The sequence below is a fragment of the Salvelinus sp. IW2-2015 genome, linkage group LG20, assembly GCF_002910315.2.
Source record: "Salvelinus sp. IW2-2015 linkage group LG20, ASM291031v2, whole genome shotgun sequence".
In the NCBI taxonomy this organism is placed as follows: domain Eukaryota; kingdom Metazoa; phylum Chordata; class Actinopteri; order Salmoniformes; family Salmonidae; genus Salvelinus; species Salvelinus sp. IW2-2015.
This window is the reverse complement of record NC_036860.1, coordinates 75,951,151-75,976,696: the sequence shown is the minus strand read 5'-3', so window position 1 is coordinate 75,976,696 and position 25,546 is coordinate 75,951,151. Positions and strand designations below refer to the sequence as shown.

The window sequence follows — 25,546 nt, the reverse complement described above, 5'->3', positions numbered from 1 at the left end:
GACACAGCAACTCTAAACCTTTGAGAAGGGGCAGCTTTTGTTTATCAGCTGTATAACAAGACATCAACAAGGAAATACCCCACAGGTAAATTATCAACTCTTTCACTGACCCCTGTCTTTATATTTGACTCCCTCGCCTTCTCTCCCAATGTTTGTCAGCTAAATCAAATGGGAAGTGAGAGTGTTGACTCATTTCCCTTATGCTGAAGCTTAACATGACAGGGCAGATTTACCAGTGAGGGGAGAGCATGAGTGATCAGATGGAATGGTAGAAATCATTAAACACAGTCACATGAACTACAGGAAGTGAATGGGTTCCTTCTGCTATTGAGGGAGAGTATGTTGACTACAGGTGAGAACAAAGTTATAAACACTGAGTGTTCAAAACATTAGGAACACCTTCCTAATATTGAGTTGCACCCCCTTTCGCCCTCAGAACAGCCTCAATTCTACAAGGTGTTGAAAGCGTTCCACATGGCCCATGTTGATTCCAATGCTTTCCACATTTGTGTCAAGTTGGCTGGATGTCCTTTGGGTTGAGGACCCTTCTTGATACACACAGGAAACTGTTGAGTGTGAAAAACCCAGCAGCGTTGCAGTTCTTGACACACTCAAACCGGTGTGCCTGGCACTTACTACCATACCCTGTTCAAAGGCACTTAAAACTTTTATCTTGCCCATTCACCCTCTGAATGGCATACATAAACAATTCATGTCTCAATTGTCTCAAGGCTTGAAAATCCTCTCCTCCCCTTCATCTACATGGATTGAAGTGGATTTAACAGGTAATATCAATAAGCGATCATAGCTTTCACCTGGAATGTCATGTTTCTAATGTTTTGTGCTCTCAGTGTATGTACCTTTTAGTTTTCTGAAGATGAATCAAATCAAAGTTTATTTGTCACGTGCGCCGAATACAACAGGTGTAGTAGACCTTACAGTGAAATGCTTACTTACAGGCTCTAACCAACAATGCAATTTCAAAAAAATAAAGGTATTAGGTGAACAATAGGTAAGTAAAGAAATAAAAACAACAGTAAAAAGACAGTGAAAAATAACAGTAGCGAGGCTATAACAGTCGCGAGGCTATATACGGGCACCGGTTAGTCGGGCTGATTGAGGTAGTATGTACATGTGGATATGGTTACTATGCATTTATGATAAACAGAGAGTAGCAGTAGCGTAAAAGAGGGGTTGGCGGGACACAATGCAGATAGCCCGGTTAGCCAATGTGCTGGGGCACTGGTTGGTTGGGCCAATTGAGGTAGTATGTACATGAATGTATAGTTAAAATGACTATGCTTATATATGATGAACAGAGAGTAGCAGCAATGTAAAAGAGGGGTTGGGGGGGTGGCACACAATGCAAATAGTCTGGGTAGCCATTTGATTACCTGTTCAGGAGTCTTATGGCTTGGGGGTAAAAACTGTTGAGAAGCCTTTTTGTCCTAGACTTGGGGTGGCTGGGGTCTTTGACAATTTTTAGGGCCTTCCTCTGACACCGCCCTGGCTGCAGAGGTCCTGGATGGCAGGCAGCTTAGCCCCAGTGATGTACTGGGCCGTACGCACTACCCTCTGTAATGCCTTGCGGTCGGAGGCCGAGCAGTTGCCATACCAGGCAGTGATGCAACCAGTCAGGATGCTCTCAGTGTTGCAGCTGTAGAACCTTTTGAGATCTGAGGACCCATGCCAAATCTTTTCGTTTCCTGGAGGGGAATAGGCTTTGTCGTGCCCTCTTCACGACTGAATAACAAGAGTGATTCAATATGCTGATTTAACTGCAGGCAGGACTCAATGGTTAAATTAATCTAATTTAATCCAATTCTCTCTCCCATTGTGTTCATTGAGCTTTGTTTGTTACAAAGTTTCAGCCCAAATGACCAACTGCAGGTCAAAATTCATTTCAGGGGATTACATTGTAAACTCTTGTGCTCAACATTCAATTTGTATGGTTTACCCCACATTTGTCTATTATGTATCTATGATCTCACATTACCAAATCTCTATAGATAACCTGATTCAACAGGTTTCAACAAAATAGAGAAGGGGGATACCATGACTCAACAGAAGTGTATGTTGCAGTTGTAGAAGGCAAAAATAAAAGCAATTTCTAGGCATGAGAATTTTATAAATAGTTAATTGTGTTTATGATATTATAATAATATGCATGCTATGTTTCACTTAATTAACATTTGATGATGATTAGTATGTCTTTCACGAAAAAAATATCAAACTACTACAATTATCTCAAAAATTGCAACATTACAAAGTTTATAACATTTTAATAAAGAATGTAATAAAGAAGGTCAAATGTGTTACTTTTGCTACTTGATACTTTTGTATCAAAAGTATGGAACATTTCTTGTCCATCACTTTAAGGTTTATCACGCCCTCTATTTTACACACAAGCTCTTATTGGCCAGAATAGAGCAGCGTTTATTGGTCAGAGTACTGTGRTATGCTGGAGTGTCGTATCAAGGGATGGGGCTCCGTTATGAAATTCCGACTATAGGTTGTTGGAGAGTTTTATTTACAGACCAAATGCAAAATGATATGGGATTAGAATAGAGGGAACCACTGCAGTGAAAGGTAAAACATCCTACTTTAATAGATATGCTGTGTATTTTGTGCTCGTGGAGCGCTTCTCAACCAGCGGTCTAGTGCAGCTGCATCCCCTCATGTCGAGTTATGATGTCGTGCCAGAGTTTCAAGGCAAGCACGGGGATACACCCCATGAAGGCCCGCTATTGTCGTACTTTCTCTGTTCTTCCACTCACTTGAACAATGCTATCTGATATTTCATTTCAATTGACCTTATGTTGGTAAAGCCATTGAAAAGAGTTGCATGACTTTGGCAATAATATTATGACGACCCTGGTTTTATAAGCGCGGAAATCGACTCTGCCGCACGAGCATGCTTTTGCGGCACAGTCAATAGCGCGCTGGACTTCGGGCTAGAAGGTCGAGGGTTCGAGACCTGCTCCCTGCTGTTTCATTACAATATGGTTGCTTCTCTCAGTGGATATTTTCAGATTGCCGCTTTCAAAACTTAAATTTGCCGTTGATTATTGTCACCAGGGTATTGCAATGACCTTCACTAAACCCACTCTCCCACCAATAAATGCCTTCATTGCCTTTTACTCGTTCATAGGTCATGGATTCCCCTATCCTTCTTCTCCTAGCCCTCCTGATCGCTCTGATCCAATGTTTTCCTGATGACTACCACAGTCACAACAGCACCCGTCACCATGACTACTGTGTGCTTGGAGCCGGGCCCGCTGGCCTTCAGATGGGTCACTTTCTCTCCAAGAGTCAGAGAGATTACATCATCTTGGAGAGGAACTCGGGGCCAGGGAGCTTCTTCAATATGTGAGTGCCTCTGTAGTAATGGGTGTCGACTATATCGGGTATTGCGCTTGCCGAATCAATTTTCCAACTCAGCAAAGTATTTTGTGACAGTGCAACAATGATGCAACTTTCTCTATTGCCCTGCTCATAGAAATATGTTCTGACCTACACCATGTACATGAACATGTGTTGTAACTCATGGATGTTTTTTTCTCCCTTTAAAGATACCCTCGACACAGGAAACTCATCAGCATCAACAAGATCTACACAGGAAGGCGGAACCGCGAGTTCAACCTTCGTCACGATTGGAACTCCCTCCTGAGTGACAGGCCCGACCTGCTGCTTCAGCGAGTCAGCCGGGAGCTCTACCCAGATGCAGACTCATTCCCCCGCTACCTCTCCATGTATGTGAAGGAGCTGGGGCTGAAGGTCCAGTATGGGGTGGACATCGGGAAGATCAGGGCCTCAGAGTCTGAATCACCTAGAGGCAGGGGATACATACTGACTGACCAGCGTGGACTGGACTATACATGCAGGTACTGTGTTATATCTATACACATATCTAATGTAAAAGGWTGGAAATATGGAAACATTCTCCACTATGCATACCATTAAAGAGATGATTCTCTCTCTCTGACCCACAGAGTCCTACTGGTGTCCACAGGACTGTGGGATCCTCAGAAGGTCCAGTTTGAGGGCTCAGACCTGGTGGAGGGCTATGAGTCCATCCCTGTGGACCCAGAGGAGTATAAGGACCAGGCCGTGCTGATCCTGGGTAAGGGGAACTCAGCATTTGAAACAGCTCAGAGCATCCTGGGTCGGGCCAGCCGGRTCCATCTCTACAGCCCRAGCCCGGTCCGCCTAGCCTGGCAGACACACTACGTCGGAGACCTCAGGTACTGAGAGRCATCATCAGGTTTTGASTCCCATATTGTCCTCTCCTACCAATTGATCTTTCTTTTGTTTCACTGATTTAGTACTCCTGCAKYAGTGTTTTAGATCRGAGTATGTTGCTATCCCCTTAGCATAATCTGTTCATATMAAAGTGACCTATTTTCTCTCTTCCACAGAGCTGTGAACAATGAGCTGCTAGACACGTACCARCTAAAGTCCCTTGATGRGCTGGTGGAGGGAGGCCTTGAGGACATTGCTATCGTCAGAAATGGAGAGGATGAAAAGAAGTGCTCAGGCAGAAAGAAGAAGTGCAGATCCAGTGGGAAGGAAAAGCGTGGCAAGTTGTTCCTTACTCTATCTGAGTTACTGGACAGTTCGGATGGGAGGAACAGTTCAAAGGTCACAGCGACAAACCTGCCTGTGTACCACAATGACAACTTCTCTCTCCGCCAGCCATATGATCGTGTGATCCGCTGCCTGGGGTTCCGGTTCAACTTCAGCATCTTTGATGGGTATGTAAATGAATACTTTACAGTGGCATGTCTTTACATAATGCAAAAAGAGTTCTGTTAAACTTATTGTTTTCTATGGAAGTGGTGGATCTTCTGTTTTATAATTTTCATTGGAAAAGCCATGCTGTTTCAGTCAGATAATGTCAGCCTGTCCTAATGATACCGTTAATCTCTCCAGCTCTGCCCGCCCACCAAGCAGTGAGGGTGCCAGGGGGCGGTTGCCAGGAGTGACAGCATGGTACGAGGGGCGGGGAACCCCAGACCTTTTTGTTTTGGGGACGGCTGCACACTCAAGAGACTATCGCTCTTCTGCAGGGGGGTTCATCCATGGCTTCCGATACACAGGTAACCATTCAAACTGCTGGTATTACAATGTAGACAGAGTAAATCTGATTTAGTTAGTAACTGCCTGTAAAGGGGGGAAAACTTTGAAATTACAAATTTGTCAATAAAGTAATGTTTTTATAGACAAAATGTGTTTGTTTTTTGACTATTTATTGTTGTAACTTTGTTGTGTTCCACTCTAGTGCGTGCTGTACATAGAGTCCTTGAGCTGCGTTACCATAGCAACTCCTGGCCTGCAATCAAACTGTCAATCAGTCAGCTGCAGTCCTGGCTGTTGAGGAGGGTCAATGAGGCCTCCGGACCGTACCAAATGTTTGGGGTACTTGGAGACATCATTTTACTAAGAGGGTAARTAGTGCTGAACCACTGTGCACATTTTTCTTCATGATTATTGTCCCTCGTGGAAATTTACCTATCTCTACCAATGAATCTCACATTGATTGATTGCCTGTAGATATCCCGATTTATGTTCACTAAGGCTGTGTTTACACAGGCAGACAAATTCTGATATTTTTATATCTGTATTTTGACCACTCTGAGCAGCCCTGAAAACGATCTGATGTGAAAAGATCTAATGTGATAAAAAAAAAAAAAAATAGTGTAAAAAAAAAAAGAAGGTCAGAATTGGGATGCCTGTGTAAACGCAGCCTAAATTCATCCATTTGTGAACCATTTTAATTTGGAATAATCTTCTCCTTTCCTGTCAGCTCTCACTGTGAGTATCTGGAGGAGTTTCCCCTCCAGGCCCTGCCCCAGTTCTCTTCTCTGTCTGGCCACCAGCTCTCCAAGCATGGGCTGCTGGTTCTGGTTCTACAGTACGGGCTGAACCGCACAGACTCACTGGGCCCTGGCAGGGCAGAGTCAGAGTGGACCCGTGCCTGGAGGTCCAACTTCCTCCACCCTGTTCTATAYTACTACGACAAACTTCCCACTGGTGAGTGTGAGAATGTTAGAAACCTTATGAAGAGTACAAAACAGTTTGRCCTTATGRTTGTGTTRAAGACTAAGTKAAGTAATGACATTCAAATKAAGAGTATGTCTGTGTATAGTACAAGGCATCTTTGTGGTAKGACGTCAGCACTCAAACCTACGYATGTATGTAAAAACAAATACATGTTATTCTTTMATTTGTCTGCCATCCTAAACAGAGAGGGACATGAGACACCGTCCTGTTGGCTGGCCAYTGCCACGGCCCAAGGCAGTGCATCACATGATCGAGGACTTCTTGACTGAGTGGGATGGGCCCATCTCCCACAGCCAGCCACTGCGGCGCTTCCTGGAACACTGTCTCCACACTGACCTCAGGGCCTTCTATGCAGGTAGAGCATGTACTCAACTGATCCCTCATTACAACACCTTATTATACTAGGGTAAATATGCCCTTAGGATATGTCCTTTATATTTCCATATACATTACCTCCTACTCATCTTCTCATATCACACACGATTTGTTTGTTCACTTGTGACATACTTTCATACAGGATCTGTGTTATTACTGTTTTATTACGGTTCTGCCCAATCAGTTAATGAGCCATTTTATTACTTGATTACTGTTTTACAATGTGTAAAACTGAACTTGTTTCTTTTCCCCACAGAGTCATGTTTTCGCTTTTCCCTTACCAATCAAAAGCCACCCCTGTTTTGTCGTCAGGGATACCTGAGGAAGCATGGGGTTGTTAGGAATAGTCAGCTGTGGCAGCATGCCCATGATGCTGGGCTAATGCCTGGAGGACAGGACTCTGCATCCCCAGACACAGACCCATCGTTCCCTGATTACCTTACACGAGCTGGAACCTCAGTGTCCTCTGCAATAAACCTCGACTTCTGATTGTTTACCCAAGGATCCTAAAACTAAGCCTATGACAGTTTTGATGTCCCAAGACATTCTCTACCTCTCATTATAATGTCCATGAATATATACAGTATACAGAGTCTACAAAACATTAAGAACACCTTCCTAATATTGAGTTGCACTCCCACTCCCCCTCCCCCTCTTTTGCCCCCAGAACAGCCTCAATTTTTCGGGGCATGGACTCTACGAGGTGTTGAAAGCGTTCCACAGGGATGCTGGCCCATGTTGACTCCAATGCTTCCCGCAGTTGTGTCAAGTTGGCTAGATATCTTTCGGTTGATTGACCATTCTTGATACACACGGGAAACTGTTGAGTGTGAAAAACCCAGCAGTGTTGCAGTTATTGACACAAACCTGTGTGTCTGGCACCTACTACYATACCCTGTTCAAAGGCACTTAAATCTTTTGTCTTGCCCATTAACCCTCTGAATGGCACACATACACAATCCATGTCTCAATGCTTTAAAATCCTCCTCCCCTTCATCTACACTGATTAAAGTGGGTTTAACAAGTGACACCAATAAGTGTGTCATGGAAAGAGCAGGTGTTCTTAAAGTTGCGTACACTCAGTTTGTATATACTGTACCAGTCAAAAGTTTGGACACACCTACTCATTCCAGGTTTTTTCTTTATTTTTACTATTTTCTAAATTGTAGAATAATAGTGAAGACATCAAAACTATGAAATAACACATATGGAATCATGTAATAACCAAAAAAGTGTTAAACAAAAATAAATATATTATATATCTAAATATATTTTAAATTTGAGATTCTTCAAAAGTAGCCACCCTTTGCCTTGATGACAGCTTTGCACCCTCTTGGCATTCTCTCAACCAGCTTCATGAGGTAGTCACCGGAATGCATTTCAATTAACAGGTGTGCCTTGTTAAAAGTTAATTTGAGGAATTTCTTTGCTTCTTAATGCGTTTGAGCCAATCAGTTGTGTTGTGACATGGTAGGGTTGGTATAGAAGATATCCCGATTTGGTAAAAGACCAAGTCCATATTATGGCAAGAACAGGTCAAATAAGCAAATGACAGTCCATCATTACTTTAAGACATGAAGGTCAGTCAATATGGAACATTTCAAGAACTTTGAATGTTTCTTCAAATGCAGTTGCAAAAACCAAGAGCTATGATGAAACTGGCTCTCATGAGGACCGCCACAGGAAAGGAAGACCCAGAGTTACCTCTGCTGCAGAGGATAAATTAATTAGAGTTACCATCCTCAGAAATCGCAATTAACTACACCTCAGATTGCAGCCCAAATAAATACTTCACAGAGTTCAAGTAACAGACACATCTCAACATCAACTGTTCAGAGGAGACTGCATGAATCAGGCAATTGTCAAATTGATGCAAAGAAACTGCTACTAAAGGACACCAATAGGAAGAAGAGACTTGCTTGGACCAAGAAACATGAGCAATGGACATTAGACCGGTGGAAATCTGTCCTTTGGTCTGATGAGTCCAAATTTGAGATTTTTGGTTCCAACTGCCGTGTCTTTGTGAGAAGCAGAGTAGGTGAACGGATGATCTCTGCATGTGTGGTTCCCACCATGAAGCATGGAGGAGGAGGTATGATGGTGTGGGGGTGCTTTGCTGGTGACACTGTGATTTATTTTGAAATCAAGGCACACTTAACCAGCATGGCTACCACAGCATTCTGCAGCGATACGCCATCCCATCTGGTTTGTGCTTAGTGGGACCATCATTTGTTTTTCAACAGGACAATGACCAAAAACACACCTCCAGGCTGTGTAAGGGCTATTTGACCAAGAAGGAGAGTGATGGAGTGCTGCATCAGATGACCTGGCCTCCACAATCACCCGACCTCAACACAATTGAGATGGTTTGGGATGAGTAAGACCGCAGAGTGAAGGAAAAGCAGCCAGCAAGTGCTCAGCATATGTGGGAACTCCTTCAAGACTGTTGGAAAAGCATTCCAGATGACTACCTCGTGAAGCTGGTTGAGAGAATGCCAAGAGTGCAAAGCTGTCATATTTTTATATTTTAAACACTTTTTTGGTTACTACATGATTCCATATGTGTTATTTCATAGTTTTGATGTCTTCAATATTATTMTACAATGTAGAAAATAGTAAAATAATGAAAAACCCTCCAAATATTTTGGTTGAACAACCATCCTGATTCCTCTGAGAGTTGACTGCTTATCCCATTGTATTCCTTAAATCATATTTTATATTACACTAAATTGTGGAATGTTTTATATGATGAAACTTTAGATTTGAATGTGTGTACAAACAGTATGGGTGATGTTGGGTTTTCATTACATGGTGATCTATGAATTATGCATTATTTATTTTTTATACTATTTGTGTAGGCCTACTACTGTTATTTATCTGCTTACTTTATTTTCTGTTTTAACAGATGTAAGACATTAAAGAGAGAGAACATAAAGCTTGGATGTTTCCATGTTTTTGTAGTATTATACAGCTTACAGGAGTTGATGGGCAAATAATATATCTTGAATTTCTTCACTCTAAATCGTATCTGCTCTCAAGATTTCTTGAGTGTAAAATCATCCATGATTTTATTCATAATATCAAATTTTATGAAAGATATTTAATGTTCTTTGCTACTACCCCCCCCCCCCCCCCCCCCCCCCACCCACACACACACACACACACATTGAAGTTGAAACGCATAATGGTTAAGGTAAAGGTTAAGGTTATGGTCCCAAGGAGCTCACGTAGAACTAACCCGAAATTGAATACTGCATCACACATCCCGCGTGTCCCGCTTGCTCATTGGCTTATTTAGCACGGGGGTGGGTGCTTGGTGTCGAGAGAACGAACAACGTAGGCTCTGATTGGTAATGGTTCTTGTCAACGTCCCTCTTTACAATGGGAGCGCATTTTACTGCTTGTTCTCGTGAGAATTTAAATAATGAAACAGGAGACATTTTGGTTCTTGTAACAGGGACGCATCTTGAATTCAAAGCATGAACATATGAGCCACAATGGTAAATATGCGTAGAATAGATTCTGTATTGATGTTCTAGAGCCAGCGATGTCAACCGAGTAAATAAACGACGTATTCAAAGTTGCAAGTCAGTTCATCAACATAAATGACTATTTTCGTAGCTTCTAGTACTGGCTTGCGAACGAGGATCATTTTGAAGAGAGAAACGCCAAAATAAATATTCCACATGAGTCGGTGAAAATGGACGGGTGGAGTCCAATTGTTGCAACAGCTTCTGACGATGAACGTTCAAGCTCGGAGGGTGAATGCACCGTGGGGACTGAACCAAAAGAAGCGGAGGAGAAAGAGGGTGAACTAAAGATAAATGATGAGAGGATGGATGGAGGTGCTGCTGAGGGATTTGGGATAACTGGCTTTGGAGAGGGCACCGTGAGATTGAGTCGTACGGGACAGACCGCTGAACAAGAACTTCGGTACCTCCACTTGTTATGGGAACCCAGTCGAGTTGGATCAGTGGCGGGTGTGGCGAGCAGCAAACCCGGGAAGGTGACAGGGTGTAGAGCGAGGCGACACGGGAGAGCACGGCGACATGTGGGGCCCATTGGAAAAGATATTTATGGTACAGAAACTCCACACACTCAAAATTGGAAAGAAAAAAATTGTGTTGATGGAGAGAGCCGTGAATTACACACCCAATCATGAGGTGTGAATAGTGTAAAGCTGTATGAATGTTGTGGAGGGAYGGGATGTCATGCAAGGCATCTGCCTATGGCTCCTGAACTTTGACAAAAGTATCATCAGTATGCATTATACTAGCCTAATACATCAGACGGTGATAGGCATGTCAACACTCAACACTCAAAGCACAGAGTTTAGCATTCTACCTGATGTTTACCTAACCTTTGGCTTGTTTGTTCATTCTCTCTAGCGGTGAAGAGGTTCCGAGAGGCTGCCAATGGCAACGACATTGATACAGGTAGGCACTGAAGAGAACTATCGGAACATCAACTATTGTGAGACTCAACAAGACCAAGTAATATATGGTATCCCTTTCAGGTGTTTAACGTTTCTGTCTCTTTTTTTTATCCAGTGCGCAGGCTTCTTCTAGAAGACATAGACCCTTGTGCAGCAGATGACAAAGGAAGAACAGCCCTCCACTTCTCCTCCTGTAATGGCAACGAGAGCATCGGTAAGTCAAACTGAGAAGTGCAAGGGGCTCATGATTCATTACTCAACAGTAATGACATTGTTATGAACTRATAATARTCACAGCAGCATTACTGTGAACAAAKKATTAAMTYGTCCCCTTCCTTCCAGTGCAACTTCTTCTGAGCTACGGCGCTGACCCTAACCAGCGGGATGGCCTTGGGAACACCCCTCTCCATCTGGGTAAGAACAACACATGGCACTGAAAGTATAGCATTTGGTTCAGGGGTGTACAACATTGCTACTTTAGGTCCCAATGGCAGAAAAGTAAAAGATGAACAATTTATTTTGATTTAACCTTTCCATATCTGAATAATGTATATTTTCCACAATCTTTCCACTTCTGCCCCTGTCTCTGCAGCGGCCTGTACCAACCACGTGCCTGTAATTACCACATTGCTGAGAGGAGGTGAGAAGCCATACTGTATGAAGACACATGGACATACATACTGTACACCTGCTAATGATAACTTGTTAATGTTGTGTTTCTGTTCAGGAGCACGTGTGGATGCCCTAGACCGAGCAGGAAGGACCCCCCTGCACCTAGCACGCTCCAAACTCAACATCCTGCAGGAAGGAGACTCGAGGAGTATAGAAACTCTTAGAGGGGAGGTCACACAGGTAATAAGGGGTTATTACAACAGCACTATGTAAACATTAGTATACCAACATTTATTTGTGCAGTCTGAAATTCTCTCTCCATGGCTCTGTAGATCATTCAAATGCTGAGGGAGTACCTGAATGTGATGGGACAGAGTGAGGCCAGAGAGAGACTGGATCATATCTCAACACAGCTGCAGCACACACGCACCAAAGAACAGGTAAGAGACATTTGTGTTTAACTCACTCTCTCTCACACACACACCTGTTTTTTTTTGGCATTGAACCAAATGGTAACACAACCAATTGGTATCATTCTTATTACAAGAATGAATGAGTCTTCATTGGTGACAATTATGGCTTCTCTTCTGTTTCAGGTTGATGAGGTAACCGACTTGCTGGCCAGCTTCACGTCACTCAGTCTACAGAAGCAGAATTTGGGGGATAGGTAGAGGGGGCTCTCTTTGTGGATACATTCTTCTGTTTACGGCGGGGTAATGGGAATACTACTGTGATAAAGTAAATTTAAAAAATCTTTATGAACTCATTACCCTTGACTGTTGTGTTGGTCTTCCTCTCAGTATCTTTGTGTCACTGCCTTTTTTCTGTTGCCTTGCATGTGTTGTACATGAATGTTTACTGTAAAAAAAATAATAATCATGGTCATTGTTGTAAATGGTTGTAACAATCTGAGTTAATGGATTAATAAAATGTTTGGAAATATTTGTTGCCTCTGCTTTATAAGAAAAGACGGTGTAACATCAATATGCATTGTCAGTTAATGTAGTTATCATTATCCATTCATATAATTAATACATGAAAAGTAATTGTTACATATTGGTTACAATATCTTSAAATTAATAGACGCAATGTATATTTCCAGCCAATTGACATTGTGCACTACAATAACGTACACGATTTCATTGTTCTGATTCGCTACATCACAGTCAAGTCCCTCCCCCTGCCGACACKCATCGTTGTAGACTGATATCAAAGATGGCGACTGGAACCGCGTAAATTGGTGAATCCGGAGAGGTAGTAAAATTACATATAATTGTACATTTCTTCTCTCTTTGCGACAGTAAAATTCACATATTCTCACCTCAGCATGCTAAACAGAATTTATGAACCAAATGCATGAAAATTACTTTCTTTGTCCGTTTAGACTGACATAGGCCTAGCTGCACCAGAAGCCACGGACTGCTATTGCAGTACCTTCCGGATAACCCAGCACATAATCAGCAATAGGAGTTAGAAGAGGTTCCAAATGTTGGGAGTTAGGGACTCTCAGCTAATGAAAGGGGGTGTGTTTGTGTATTTTTTCGAAAGTAGGCGGGAATTTATCCTTCAATTGCCTAAACACACTTCAGTTTTGTAATGTATCTATTATTACTATAGGCTCAAGCATGCCATTTATCAGTGTAGACGGTTATCCAAAGACAGCAATTACAGCAACTGAATGTCCTCTCTCATCACCCATATGTGGTGGCGAGTTGTAACAAGGCASTTCTTGCTTTTTGAAGGGGCTTACTCAGTTTGATCAATTTGGTGTTAAAATACTTCTTTATTGTTGTCTGTCTCTTATTTTTGCCATTCTTCCATTCACAGTGAAATGTAAATATCCTGTATTTTGCAGTAAAACTGCTCCAAGTCACAAGTTGCATGTCAGTGTTATATTGGCTGAGTCAGTGGTTGATGTTTCCTCCATATCCTTATGACTGTGTTCTAATATCTTGCTTTTGTTAGTGACACAGAAAGACGAGCAACCCTGTTGAGGAGAAAAGAGAGATCATGGCTTTTGAGGAGATCAAGAAGAAAGGAGTAGTTGGTAATTTGTGCCAGTTCTTTCCTCTAGTACCTCTTATGTTCTTTTGAAGAAATCTGTCAATAATTTAGTTATTAAAAGTCATCATCATCATTCCAATTGTCATGCAATGCCTGATGTTCTCAGTGTGCATTACAACTCTCTCTTTCTCAGAGGTAGGGATGGAAGGGGAAGTGGGCCTTGTGGCTGGTCGCAGTCAGAGAGAGAAGAGGAGATCATACAAGGACCTGCTTAGAGAGGAGGAGGAGATTGCTGCACAGGTCCGCAAGTCCTCCAAGAAACGGCCCAAGGTAACAGCAGAACACTGGTTTCAAAATGTAGTGCCRTGTAGTTTCTGTTGGTTGTAAATTTAGTCAAATCCTGACTTTTTCATTTAGGACTCAGAACTTTTCTTATTGGGAGGGGACTCCCACAAGAAGAAGAAAAAGCACARTGAAGACTAYTATTACAGAGGTAARGGAGGAAGGAATTCTGCTCTGTCAATAAAAAATATTGAATTATTTGSGTGAATTKTATGCTGAACCGATTCATTATGTTCTCACTCTCCCTTCACTATGTTCTTTACCAGACCAGCAAGGCTCAGGCCCACCTCCCCACAAGAAGAAGCGAAAGTCGTCGGACCACTCCCCTTCCCTGTCCTCCTCGTCTTCCTCCCATCCCACAGACACAGCCATGGGGCTCCTACAGGCCATCACCTCCCCTATGGCCACYGGCTCAGACCCRAGCCCACACCTGCACAAGAAGCCCTCCTACCCCTCCTTCTCTTCCTCCCACTCCTCCAAAGACCGCAAACGTGATGGGAGCACCGGAGGAAGCAAAGGCAGCCACTCCTCTCATTCCCGCCCTATGTCCTCATCCTCCTCTTCCAAAAAGCACTCCTCCTCCAAGTCATCGTCTCTGTTCCATGGTGGTACCGGTACCCCTAAAGGAGATCTCCTGAACATACGTGAGCCGGATGGGCTGAGGATGAAGCTCATGGTCTCGCCTAAGGAGAAKGCMGAAGGAGAGGGCTTTCCCTTCCCTCCCCACTCCTCCTCATCCTCAAAAGGGGGGATAAAAAAGGAGAAGGACAGAGACCGGAAGCAGCTCTCTAAAGTCCCCAAGAAGATKCAGCAGAGCCGAGATCCACTGCCTGTTGTGGGGAAAGAAGTGGAGGTGGAGGGTAAGAKKGCMTTTGGCTAGATTTATCGCTATGAGAGACATYATTAGAAACACATTTGTRTGTGCMCTTAACCACTTYTCCTGTATTTGTGTTGATTCCTGCATGAACCCTATGTCCTCTCTTTCTTGTGTGTCAGGGCACTACGGTGGGGGTATGGGGGGAGACAGCTCCTCCTCAGGGGGTGAACTGGAGGCAGGAGAGCTGGTGATAGACGACTCGTACAAGCATCTGTCAAAGAAAAAGAAGAAGAGCAAGAAAAGCAAGAAGAAAAGGGAGAAAGAGAAGGACAGGGAGAAAGACAAAGGCGGGAGAGAGAAGAAGCACAGCAAAGGATCAGGAGGTGATTAGAAACTTTTGGAACGCTGCCTCTACTCTGCCTTAGTCCTATTGCAGAAAGATGTTTAACATTGGTTACTTCAACAGTTACTTTTATTATGCATTCTAATATGTGCTCCTTGTATGCTTTCTCCAGGGGACCCATCGAGAGGCCACACGCATACCCATGGCTCAGCCAATCACTCTGCAGCTGGTGGAATGTATGCCATGGGGGCCCCSATCCCTACTCCCATCCTTACTCACCATCATCAAAGTAATGAAGTWGCAATGATGGAGAAGAAGAAAAARAAGGAGGAGAGGGAAAGGGAAAAGCACGAGAAGGAGAAAGATAAGGTAAGAACCAAAACAGATTGGTAGTTTAGGCTTTTAGACAGTGTTTCCTGCATTTTGTACAGTATATATATGTACAGTAAATATCAAATTTGATTGGTCACATACACAGATTTAGCAGATGTTATTGCGGGTGTAGTGAAATGCTTATATACTCTGCTCTTCTCCTTTCTCTCAGCCCAAGAAGAAGAACACAACAGCGTACCAGGTGTTCTGTAAAGAGTACAGGGTCAACATCAATGCAGAGCAGCCGGGACTAGGTGGGCAGAGTTATCCCTTTTTATAATTACATTGTAACTATTAATGATTGTGGTACATATGCTATACAAAACCTAAAGAAAGACTTTACTGTTTGCAGTGTTTGGAGAGCTGAGCAAAAGGTTGGCAGAGGTGTGGAAACAGCTCCCAGAAAAAGATAAACTGGTAAGTTTCATTTGAAATTACCAATTTAAAAAGAGATTTGATTGATAATTCTATAAACATTTGAAATCAATTTAAGAATGGCCCGCCAGCACTATGCTATGAGTCATGGTCCATGGCCTAAATTGCTTCTATATACACGTAGGTGTGGAAGCAGAAAGCTCAGTACCTGCAGCACAAGCAGAACAAAGCTGAGGCCACCACAGTCAAACGCAAGAGCTCCACAGATGGAGTCAAAAGCAAAGGTAAGATCTAGGGATGCACGATAAATCGGTGAGCATATCGGAATCGAACGATATTAGCTAAAAATGCCACCATCGGAATCGGCCCGATGTCTAGTTTAATGCCGATGTGCAAAATCGATGTCAAAGCTGACGTGCATACGTATATAAGTAGATGACGTAATGACGCCACAAAAAATACAGCGCTACACAGAACAAAAGCAGAAAAATACTAAGCGCACACTTCCAACAACTAAACAAGTTCAAGTTGAGCAGTCATTTGAAAGAGTAAGAACATTTCAGCGAGACAACTCAAAGGCGAAATCCATTAACGCCAAGATAATGGAATTCATTATGCTACTTGCTATGTGTGTCACGACTGACATTTGGACCAGCGATGTCAGCCCCATGAGCATGCTGAGTCTGACAGCAGTGTTTCAACGAGGATTTCCTACTGAGGAAAGCTGTATTGCATGCTCAAGAATGTGCTGGTTCTCATACCGCTGCTGCCATTTCAATGGCACATGAGAACATGTTTGAAACTTGGAAACATGAACCCACCCCTAGTGCCATTCGAACAACTGACTGGAAAAATAAGCTAATCAACTGTCTGCAGCAGATACCCTCTGTCACGGCATTGAAACGCCTGCTCAACAAAACTGCCCACACCGAACGTGGGGTTATAACTTAGGCTGTGAACAAGCAATTCGGTGGCATTCTCTCTGAGCCTTTTTACTGTCACCACCATGCTCAATGCTAGGTACAAGGACTGCTACTTTGATGCAGACAAACAGGGTTTACGTGAAATGTAACGACGCTGGGCCAATTGTGCGCTGCCCTATGGGACTCCCAATCACAGCCGGATGTGATACAGCCTGGATTCGAACCAGGGACTGTATTGATGCCTCTTGCACTGAGATGCAGTGCCTTAGACCGCTGCATCCATGTGTGTGCGTTAACTATTTAACTGTACTAGAATGCTTAAAAGGCCGCTAAAATGTTAAATATCGCTATTGGTTTTTTTGGGCAAGGAAAATATCAGATATCGGTATCGACCAAAAATGTGATATCGGTGCATCCCTAGTAAGAGCCCATCTGCAGCCACATTGGCCTTGCAGCTCTATCAGMTTTGACAGTGATACCAAGTCAATCAGTAGTCCTGTCCCTTCTCTATGCTGCTTTATCTCTCTCTCAGTAGCCCACAGGACACTCATGGTCAGTTGGTCACTGCGTGTGTTGTATTTGTGTGTGTCTCAGGCTCTATGAAGGGCATGGGGCTGGGAGCAGGGCTGGTGTCCCCCAACCGGGCGTCTGTGGGTGTGTCCCTGTCACCAGCACGGGTCCCTGATGTCGACCCCATCGATGCGGCCGCCCACCTGCAACTACTGGGAGAGTCCCTGTCCCTCATCGGCCACCGATTACAGGAGACAGAGGTACACACACACACCAACCACCTATTCCTTGTATCTTCTAACTTAGCTGTTGTGTCCAAACGTACTCTCTTCACCTATAACAGAAATGTCTCATTATCACGTTCATATGAGTAAAGACTGAACAAAGATTTGTGTGTGTGACCACTAGACTAACGGCCTCTGATCTCACCTCACTCAGGGGATGGTGGCGGTGTCAGGCAGTCTCTCTGTACTGCTGGACTCCATCTTGTGTGCCCTGGGACCCCTGACCTGCCTCACAGCACAGATCCCCCAGCTCAACGGATGTCCCCGCCAAGTCTTGGTAAATCACTCACACCGTGCCATCTATTTGAAATGTTGTTCTGAAAGGTTTCATCTCCCACTTGGGCTGTAAAGTAAAAATATGTGGCTGTAGTGACAGCACTTTGTGTGACAGCAAGTGTGTTGCATAAGGCCAGCTTGAGACATTTCTCTCCTTCTTTTATGTCTCTTTCAGTCCAACACCTTGGACAACATTGCCTACATCATGCCAGGGCTGTGAAGCCAACAGAAACATTTCCTTTCCCGTCTACTGAGTGTCCTCGCCATGAAGTTAAACGTTTGGAGTGAGAGTGCCCATTATAGAAGTGTGGCTTGGGATGCAGACTATTATTTATGCAGCAAGGCATTGGAAAATGTGGATATTAATAGTTTCAACATGTTTTTAAACGTATTTTAAAATGTGTTAATTTCTTMTTTTTTACTGAAACCATTTTAATGAACACTCTTTTCTTTCCCTCTGGCATGTCTGTTAGCATCTTCAGATTTAACTGTATGTTGTTGTGCGTGTGGGAATGTGTGCGGGCGTGTGTGTTTTCTGTGTGTATACAGTATCTCCAGAGGCTAGTTTTTACTCAAACGGACAAGCCAGGGCCCAAGTCCACCATTGTTCCTCTTCCATCAACATACCATGAAAATAATATATTTTGACAACTATTCATGTTTGTTTTACCAGTTAATTGCATAATGACTTGCTCTTTTGTATATATGCTATTTTACTGAGTATTAAGGTTTAGATTTTGATTGTAGAATGAAATTTGTATACGGTAGAAACATTTTGAGGCAACTGCAATCAAACTACTGTTCTGGTATTTGTAGCTTTTGAAGCACAAAGCTGTAAGCCACATTTTCATTAATACATTTCTTCYTCTGAGTATACAGTATGGAAATGTTGAAAATAAAAATAACAGTGTCAACATGCAGACTGAGCATAGCAGACTTATATGACTGGTATGTACCACCACCACCTTTTTTCAACTACAGCTGTTGTTCTGACTCCTACACAAACCAATGAATGAATAAGGCTTATATTTATTGTAACAAACCATTGTAGTGTATCAAGATAATTTACATTTTAAGGCCAGTTATACCTACAACTGAAATTGCTATTTTTAAGTGAGTAAAGGGAATTGTACATGAACTGCAGCAGCTGCTGTGAATCTTCAGGATCCTTGTCAGATTGAGGATGATATGCTTTTCTCTACACATACAACAACTAGAACACTATGTCTGTGCTACCACAAGCCTCTATGCCCCAGCCAGGGAGGAATGCAAAACATTCCCTACTGAAGTGCTTTGGATTCTCTGTTAACCAAGAAGTCAAATCTAGCATAATTTGGTCAACTGTGTGATTAGCTTTGTGTTCATACGTTTTAGAAATTGAGTGGACGTTTGGTGATACTGATGATTTGTCGCCACAGGTGGTTTGTTTACATAGCAAGTTAAGCGAACTAACATAGCTGGTTAGGATAATTAACGTGTCAGGTTAAGAGAACCAACGCAGCAGGTTTGGTGAAATGATGTAGCAGTTTAGGAGAACGATGTCAAGGTTACGCCTCGATCACACTGACACGGCTTTGAATTTTGGTACATCGGAAGTACATTTCCGATGGWCCGCTGCGTTTTACTTGCAACATTGCGTTGCAGAGACAGTTGCTGTGCATTCTGTGTGGTGCATACGTTGGATTTATCGAACGTATGAGTCAAACTATAGGCATAGACGACTTGACAGAAATGGTAGCAGAAGGTGAATGTTGAACTTTTGTTGCACACATATCCAGATGATGCCGCGTACCATTTTGTTTTACAACTGTTGGTATGATCGAGGCGTTCGGAAAAGGGCTCAGTTACAACGCTACGTTGTCAACAACTGTTGTCCCCGATGCGACCACTAGATGGTGCTGTAGTTCTACTTCATCTAGCCACAACGGTAGAAATGTAAACAAACCATTTGTGGCGACCAATCACTGTATGTGTATACGAAAGTGGCGACAAATAATCAGTATCGAYATAACACAAGGGTCTTCAACATGTTCTTGCCCAGGGACCCCCTCCCAGGCAAACCGGTTTTCCAGGGACCCCCATTCTACAYTAGCCCCTGAAAAATATCACGTTTTGTCTTATCATTAGGTGAATTAAGTAATCAACATTTWAAAATTAATAGATTTGATCATTTTTCATTATTTTGACCTCCCCACATAAACTCTAGCATAGTCTATTATGTAGAAAGGTAACACATTTTCTCTAAGAGCAACTGTTTAACTGGTTAAACAAAGGTTAGTCATGTGTTGTCAAACATGTATGTCCAAATTTTAAAAAAGCGTGGCACTGGTAGCCTATTTGCAGGTGCTTTTCAAAGCATATGTCAGACACTCCAGTGAGTGTAATACCAAAGACAGTGTAATTTTGTATATTTTTGACCTGCACTGTTGGAGCTTGGAGCTTGAAGCTTAAGAATTTCACTGTACCCTGCAATTACATCTGCGACCCTGTCATTGTGATTAATAAACTAATCTAATCTGCCAAATATTAGGACTTGAGAAATAAAGTGTTCTCTTTTCTACTGCAGGTGTCATTCAAAATTCGTTTATTCTGTTGTTGCTAGCAATATTCATAAAAACATTGAAATACCAATATTTATATTTTCTTGTACCCCTGCAGTACCGCGGTTGAATACCCGACATAATATATTGCACATCCCTTTCAATTCTGGCAGATTATCGGCCTACACAGATTCGATTTTTGGAAGTTTGAGCAAGTATGCCTTGAACATATTGATTCTAATGATGTTGCATAATTGGTATTTGAAGTCAGCCTACTTGACTTWTTTTGTCACTGCGTCAAAATATCCTACAAAAACGTAGCACGCTAAAACAGGCTGTTCTGGAAGAGCAATGACTACGGCTACGCCCTGAAGACTACAGAAGCACACCGCACAGACCGATCCCTCTTCTAGTGAGCCAGGACGTAGGAACGAGGAAGTTGACTAGAGTGCATACTAAATACGGCAAGAATATCTGGCARTATCGCACAAGCAAGAGATGGCATCAGGTCCCCCACAAACAGGTACGTGTAGCCTGCAAATTATTCACGCAGGTTTCAGGAAGTKTTGACTTCGCGTTTGTTTATGACTGCTTCATACTCGCTTGTGCACTGTTAACTCGCCACAAACGCACTTCACGGCCTGTCGGTTTTTAGAATGTGAGGGAGGCTATCTCCGCACTGCGATTGAGCTGATGTCTGTATTTTGGAATGTTATGAAACGTGTTTATCGTATTCTACATTTTATAGCGCAGGGTTTCCCACACTCGGTCCTGGGGCACGTTTTGGGGTTTTTCACTAACACTATACAGACGATTCAAATAATAAAAGCTTGATGATGAGTTGGTTATTTGAATCAGCTGTGTAGTGCTAGGACAAAAAACCTAAACGTGCACCCAGGGTTGGGGGCAGGACCGAGTGTGGGAAACCCTGGTATATCCTATGAGATGTTTTGTGATTTGAGTGTTCTATTAATATATTTTTTTGTCTCWCAGGAAAAATATGTACAATGTCTCCATTGTTACAATACATATTTTGGCAGAACTTTCAGAGATACAAAAGCATTTTCTTATTGACCAGTACTAATGTAAACGGAAAATGAAAGCAGTCAGATGACCGAAGCTTGTGATGTGTGCGGGCTACTGAATCCTCCCTTTCTAAGAACACTCCATCTCCTCGCCCTGTCCCAATGCAGAGCTGAGGCTGGTTCTGCTTGGYCGGACAAGAGCAGGACAGAGTGCAGCTGGAAACGCCATACTGGGCCGCCAGGCTTTCTTTACCCAGACTGCCAGTGAGCCAGCTGTCACTCAGGAATGTGAGAAGCACAGAGGAACCATTGCAGGGAGATGGGTAAGATACTTTGTTGATACTTTAAAAGGACAGTAGCCTACACACTGATCAAATGACTTAAATGTCAACCAGAGGWTCTAACATTACACACTGTTTTTGCCTGCAGGTATCAGTGGTAGTCGCCCAAGACTGGTTCTGCTCAGAGCGCCCCCCGGAGGAGGTGAGGCACCATGTCTCCTCTTGCGTGGCCCTGTCSGCCCCRGGGCCTCATGCCTTCCTGCTGTGTGTCCCTGTGGACCGGCCGGCTGACATGGAGCTGCGGGCCCTGGAGGCCCTGGAGAARGTTTTTGGCCCCACTGCAGTCAGTGGACACACCCTGRTCCTCTTCACCCACACAGACCAGATGGTTCTGGGACAACAGCTGGACGAGTACATCGCCACCAGACGCAAAGACCTACTGGAGCTGGTGGTGATGTGTGGAGACCGCTATCACTCTCTGGAGAGGAGGAGTAGAGGAGAGAAGGATGAGAGGAAGAGTGTGGAAGAGCTGCTGGAGAAGGTTGAACAGACTGTAAAAGAGAGCGGGGTGGAGTTCTACAGCTGCCCCCTCTACCAGGAGGCTGAGGCCAGGGTGAGAGAGAAGCAGGCAGAGATAGTGTGGCAGAGAAGAGGGGGAGAGGAGCTTAATGAAGAGGTGCCCTCCTCAGCCTCACCTCCAGAGCAAGAGTTAGATGATGAAGAGATGGCAAGAGTTAGGGAGGAGGCAGAGAGGAGTGTGCACAACCTGAACATAGACACAGAGGGTATTGCCTCTCTTTCTCCTGCCTCCTCCTCTCCCTCATTTCTCTCGTCCTTGTGGCAGGGGTTGACAGGGTGGCTGAGGAGGCTGCCCAAGATGCTGAGGATGGAGTCTCTGCTGGGGTCTTTCATTGGCCTGTTTGTAGGTGGGCCCGTTGGGCGGATGCTGGGGGCCACTGTGGGCTCAGTAGCCACTGAAGTGGGGAGAAGGAAGACCCCGAAGACAGAGAAAAAGAAATAATGGCAATGGGATCCATATCTCCAGTTATTAACCTTAAAGGGACATTTCACAATTCTTCAACTTCATATTCATTATCTCCAGCACCACCTCAACATATGTGAAAATGGTGCATTTCTATGTCTTGTAGTAAAAAATATTGAGAAAGATAAGTGTTTTCCAATGATGACATCAACCATTTACTATTTTTAATAATGCCTACTCACAATTAGTCATAATCATCTTCCTCTTTCTTTTTTACTACAAAACATAGGAACGTACCATTTTCACATATGTTGTTGTTGGGGTGGTGCTGGAAATGGTGAATATGAAGTAGAACAATTTTAGTTTCCCTTTGTCATTTCACTGCACTTATTTTATTGAGCATTAACACAATTGGCTTGTATTTGACCAACGTACAGTCCTCCCAATACTTGTTATAATATTTGTTGTTTTACTGCTGGCATGCCTATTTTGACTGGTCATATTTTCAAAACCAATTATTATAGAAGGTATGGTAGGGTCTACTAAAGACTTCAAATAAAGGGGAAGTTACATACATGATCCACTTGGTGGAGACGTTGACCAAAACATTGAAGTTAAACATTAAATATTTGAGCTCAACTGAAAATGAATACCTTACTGCTAACTAAAGGAAATAAAAATACAATTTCTAAGGCATTTTGTTGTGTYCTGTATATGTCACACAGTTGATACTTTTAAAGCATACAATTACACATTTCCCTCAGACTGAATTTGCCCATTTATTGGCCAAAAYTTTCAAGCACTATATTTAGGAGTTGAGTATAGGCATGCTTTTCGAAAATAAGATTTCCGCATGATAGATAACGGAGACCTCCGCTATAGGTGGACCATCTGCAGCAGTGTGTGTTAGCTGAGGACAATTGCTGGAGCGTGTAGAGGGTGTTAATAATAGTGGTGATGAGTGTGGAGTCCTAAGTGAAAGTGCCTCTGACTTTGGAAAACACTGAAGCACTGCTCTCAAAGCTTCCTCTCTTCTCTTTATGCAAGGGTAGGTTACGGGTTTGACATTGATGTAATTGATACTCTGTTAAAACCATCAGTCAAACCCATCTTTACATCTCTCTCTTTAAGTTTCTCTCCCTCTCGCTCTAAGCTGACAGAGACCCTGCCTGTGGAACAGCTAGGCGTTTCCGAATGTGGGTGGTCCGCCGGGGGTGGGAGGGAGAGAGAGAATTAGTCCAGCTCTCATGTTTCCCGAAAAGAGAGGGAGGAAAGGAATGAGAAAGAGAGAGTGGGGAGAGAGCAAGAAAGAGGAGAGAGTGAATATGTGTGCGCAAGCGAGAGAAAGAGAGAGAGAACATGCTCAGGGATTACATCTGTCTTCCAGATGTGGCCTCCACAGTTGTCTGAAACAGGAAAAAAAGAAAGTTTAAAAGTAAAGGAAAATTGGTGCTAAACAGTTTTTTATTGTTAAGAATTACGCATACAGTACAGTGTGGACTACAGTATAGCGGTCTACAGTGAACCAGGGTATGATGCCAGTTCATTCCTTATGAAACTGCAATGAAATGACGTGGTGCACCCGTCCAGTAGACCCCTTGAAGATAATGCATATAAAAAAGAACACCTGTCCAAATATTGCTCTGTCTTATTGGATATGCATCAGCGAGAGGACAGTGAGTAATGATAGAGGGAGATAAGAAGAAAGAATAAGAAGGGATGAGAGAGGGGTAGAAAGTAGGGAGATGGATTTCCATACGCAGACAATGTGAGTAGAGGCAACCATGTCGTTAGGCCTAAATCAGAGGGAGGCTGTATCTCGTCTGTGTAGACAGTTGTGGCCCAGGGTTGGTCCTCAGAGGCTGAAGCCTCATCAGGACGGCAAAGGATGCGGAGTTGATTTGTGCCTTTATGCATAACCAAAGCCAGAAATCTGAACAAACAGCTCATGGAATCACTAGTGACCCATCATTAACACAACGGCTGTAACTTCTGAAGCTCTCCCTCAGAGCAAAGATGTTGTTCTAAAGACCTTGTGGTCCCCCGTTGAAGTGGGGGCAGCTCGCTGTGAGTCGTGGACACGGCAATATTTTTTTGTTATCATCGCGCAAACCAAAGGAAAATAAACAGGATGACACACTTTTTCCTCCACCGCAGACAAGGCCTCTCCCTTTGCTAGCTTACACAGCACTCACCGTAAACTGCTCAAAATATCAACAGGACAGGACTGATTACAACCACAGTATACCCTCTAATACACATCAAATACTGTATGGTCTCTTTGTGGTTTGTTGAGAAGAACATCTGAATAAAAATACAGCAGGCTACAAAGGCATTGGCTAAATTAATCTGGACCATATAAAAAGAGACTGTTTCATCCCTGAAGGTAATCACAGAGGAAATAACAAATACTACACATTCCAACCAGAATTTACAAAAATAAGTTTTGAGAAAGGTAGACAGAAACTTTAATTAAAAATATGGGCTAATAATGTGGTGATATGGTGCGTCTAGATATTAGAAAGGCCTTTTGATGGTGGCTAGCCTACTGGGTGGGTAGCAAGTGATATGCCAACTTGGAAATTTAAGGTTGATTGTTACTTTGCCTCATAGATTTTTTTGCTTTGCATATAGCGAGGCATACTGTAATAATTATATCACAGCCCATGCTGTTCCCCTTCYAACAGAGCAAGGCCTAAAAAGTTAGGTCCAGYRGCMTGCCTGCCTGCTCTCCTCTCTCCTCACCAAGTGTTCTCCACGGCACATGCTCTAAGTCCACTCATCTTTTTCCTATTAGTGCTGTTTTCATGTTCCTCCCTGTAGCGTGAGYGTGTGTGTGTCTGCAGTTGTTTACGGAGCACTGTGAGGAGCWAACATTTGCCCTGTCCGTGTGTGGGTTGGTGCGACAACTCATAAAGCCAAGATGAAAGCTTCGGCCAAGTTAGCAAATAATAATGCAAGGAAGATGTGTCCATTGTAATGGCGCA

General features: G+C 43.2%; 4 protein-coding genes across 6 annotated transcripts; all 4 read left to right on the top strand.

Moving 5' to 3' along the window:
* The first annotated feature begins 2,477 nt into the window (after positions 1–2,477).
* LOC111981815 (FAD-dependent oxidoreductase domain-containing protein 2) lies at positions 2,478–7,103 on the top strand. The gene is made up of 10 exons (XM_024013264.2): positions 2,478–2,589; positions 3,152–3,369; positions 3,573–3,884; positions 3,993–4,244; positions 4,419–4,754; positions 4,933–5,099; positions 5,282–5,447; positions 5,807–6,033; positions 6,248–6,418; positions 6,695–7,103. The coding sequence occupies exons 2-10, from the start codon at positions 3,155–3,157 to the stop codon at positions 6,925–6,927; spliced, it is 2,079 nt and encodes a 692-aa protein (XP_023869032.1). The 5' UTR covers positions 2,478–2,589; positions 3,152–3,154; the 3' UTR covers positions 6,928–7,103.
* Positions 7,104–9,855: 2,752 nt separating this feature from the next.
* On the top strand, positions 9,856–12,427 carry LOC111981916 (ankyrin repeat domain-containing protein 54). Of its 2 annotated transcripts, none has more exons than XM_024013405.2 (8): positions 9,856–10,517; positions 10,827–10,874; positions 10,989–11,087; positions 11,216–11,287; positions 11,466–11,513; positions 11,601–11,725; positions 11,818–11,925; positions 12,082–12,427. In XM_024013405.2, exons 1-8 carry the CDS (start codon positions 10,139–10,141, stop codon positions 12,154–12,156), a joined length of 954 nt encoding a protein of 317 aa, XP_023869173.1. In that variant the 5' UTR covers positions 9,856–10,138; the 3' UTR covers positions 12,157–12,427. The 2 variants fall into 2 exon arrangements, with proteins under 2 accessions (XP_023869173.1, XP_070305757.1); XM_070449656.1 differs by having other exon boundaries at positions 9,876–9,938.
* A 227-nt stretch (positions 12,428–12,654) lies between these two features.
* hmgxb4a (HMG box domain containing 4a) lies at positions 12,655–18,386 on the top strand. Of its 2 annotated transcripts, none has more exons than XM_024012593.2 (13): positions 12,655–12,739; positions 13,451–13,532; positions 13,683–13,819; positions 13,907–13,982; positions 14,098–14,691; positions 14,828–15,031; positions 15,164–15,360; positions 15,536–15,617; positions 15,716–15,780; positions 15,923–16,022; positions 17,256–17,431; positions 17,610–17,732; positions 17,907–18,386. In XM_024012593.2, exons 2-13 carry the CDS (start codon positions 13,496–13,498, stop codon positions 17,949–17,951), a joined length of 1,836 nt encoding a protein of 611 aa, XP_023868361.1. In that variant the 5' UTR covers positions 12,655–12,739; positions 13,451–13,495; the 3' UTR covers positions 17,952–18,386. The 2 variants fall into 2 exon arrangements, with proteins under 2 accessions (XP_023868361.1, XP_023868362.1); XM_024012594.2 differs by having other exon boundaries at positions 12,663–12,739; positions 13,459–13,532.
* Positions 18,387–20,501: 2,115 nt separating this feature from the next.
* Positions 20,502–23,255, top strand: LOC111981903 (GTPase IMAP family member 7). The gene is made up of 3 exons (XM_024013394.2): positions 20,502–20,794; positions 21,465–21,619; positions 21,726–23,255. Exons 1-3 carry the CDS (start codon positions 20,770–20,772, stop codon positions 22,596–22,598), a joined length of 1,053 nt encoding a protein of 350 aa, XP_023869162.1. The 5' UTR covers positions 20,502–20,769; the 3' UTR covers positions 22,599–23,255.
* The last annotated feature ends 2,291 nt before the right edge of the window (positions 23,256–25,546 follow it).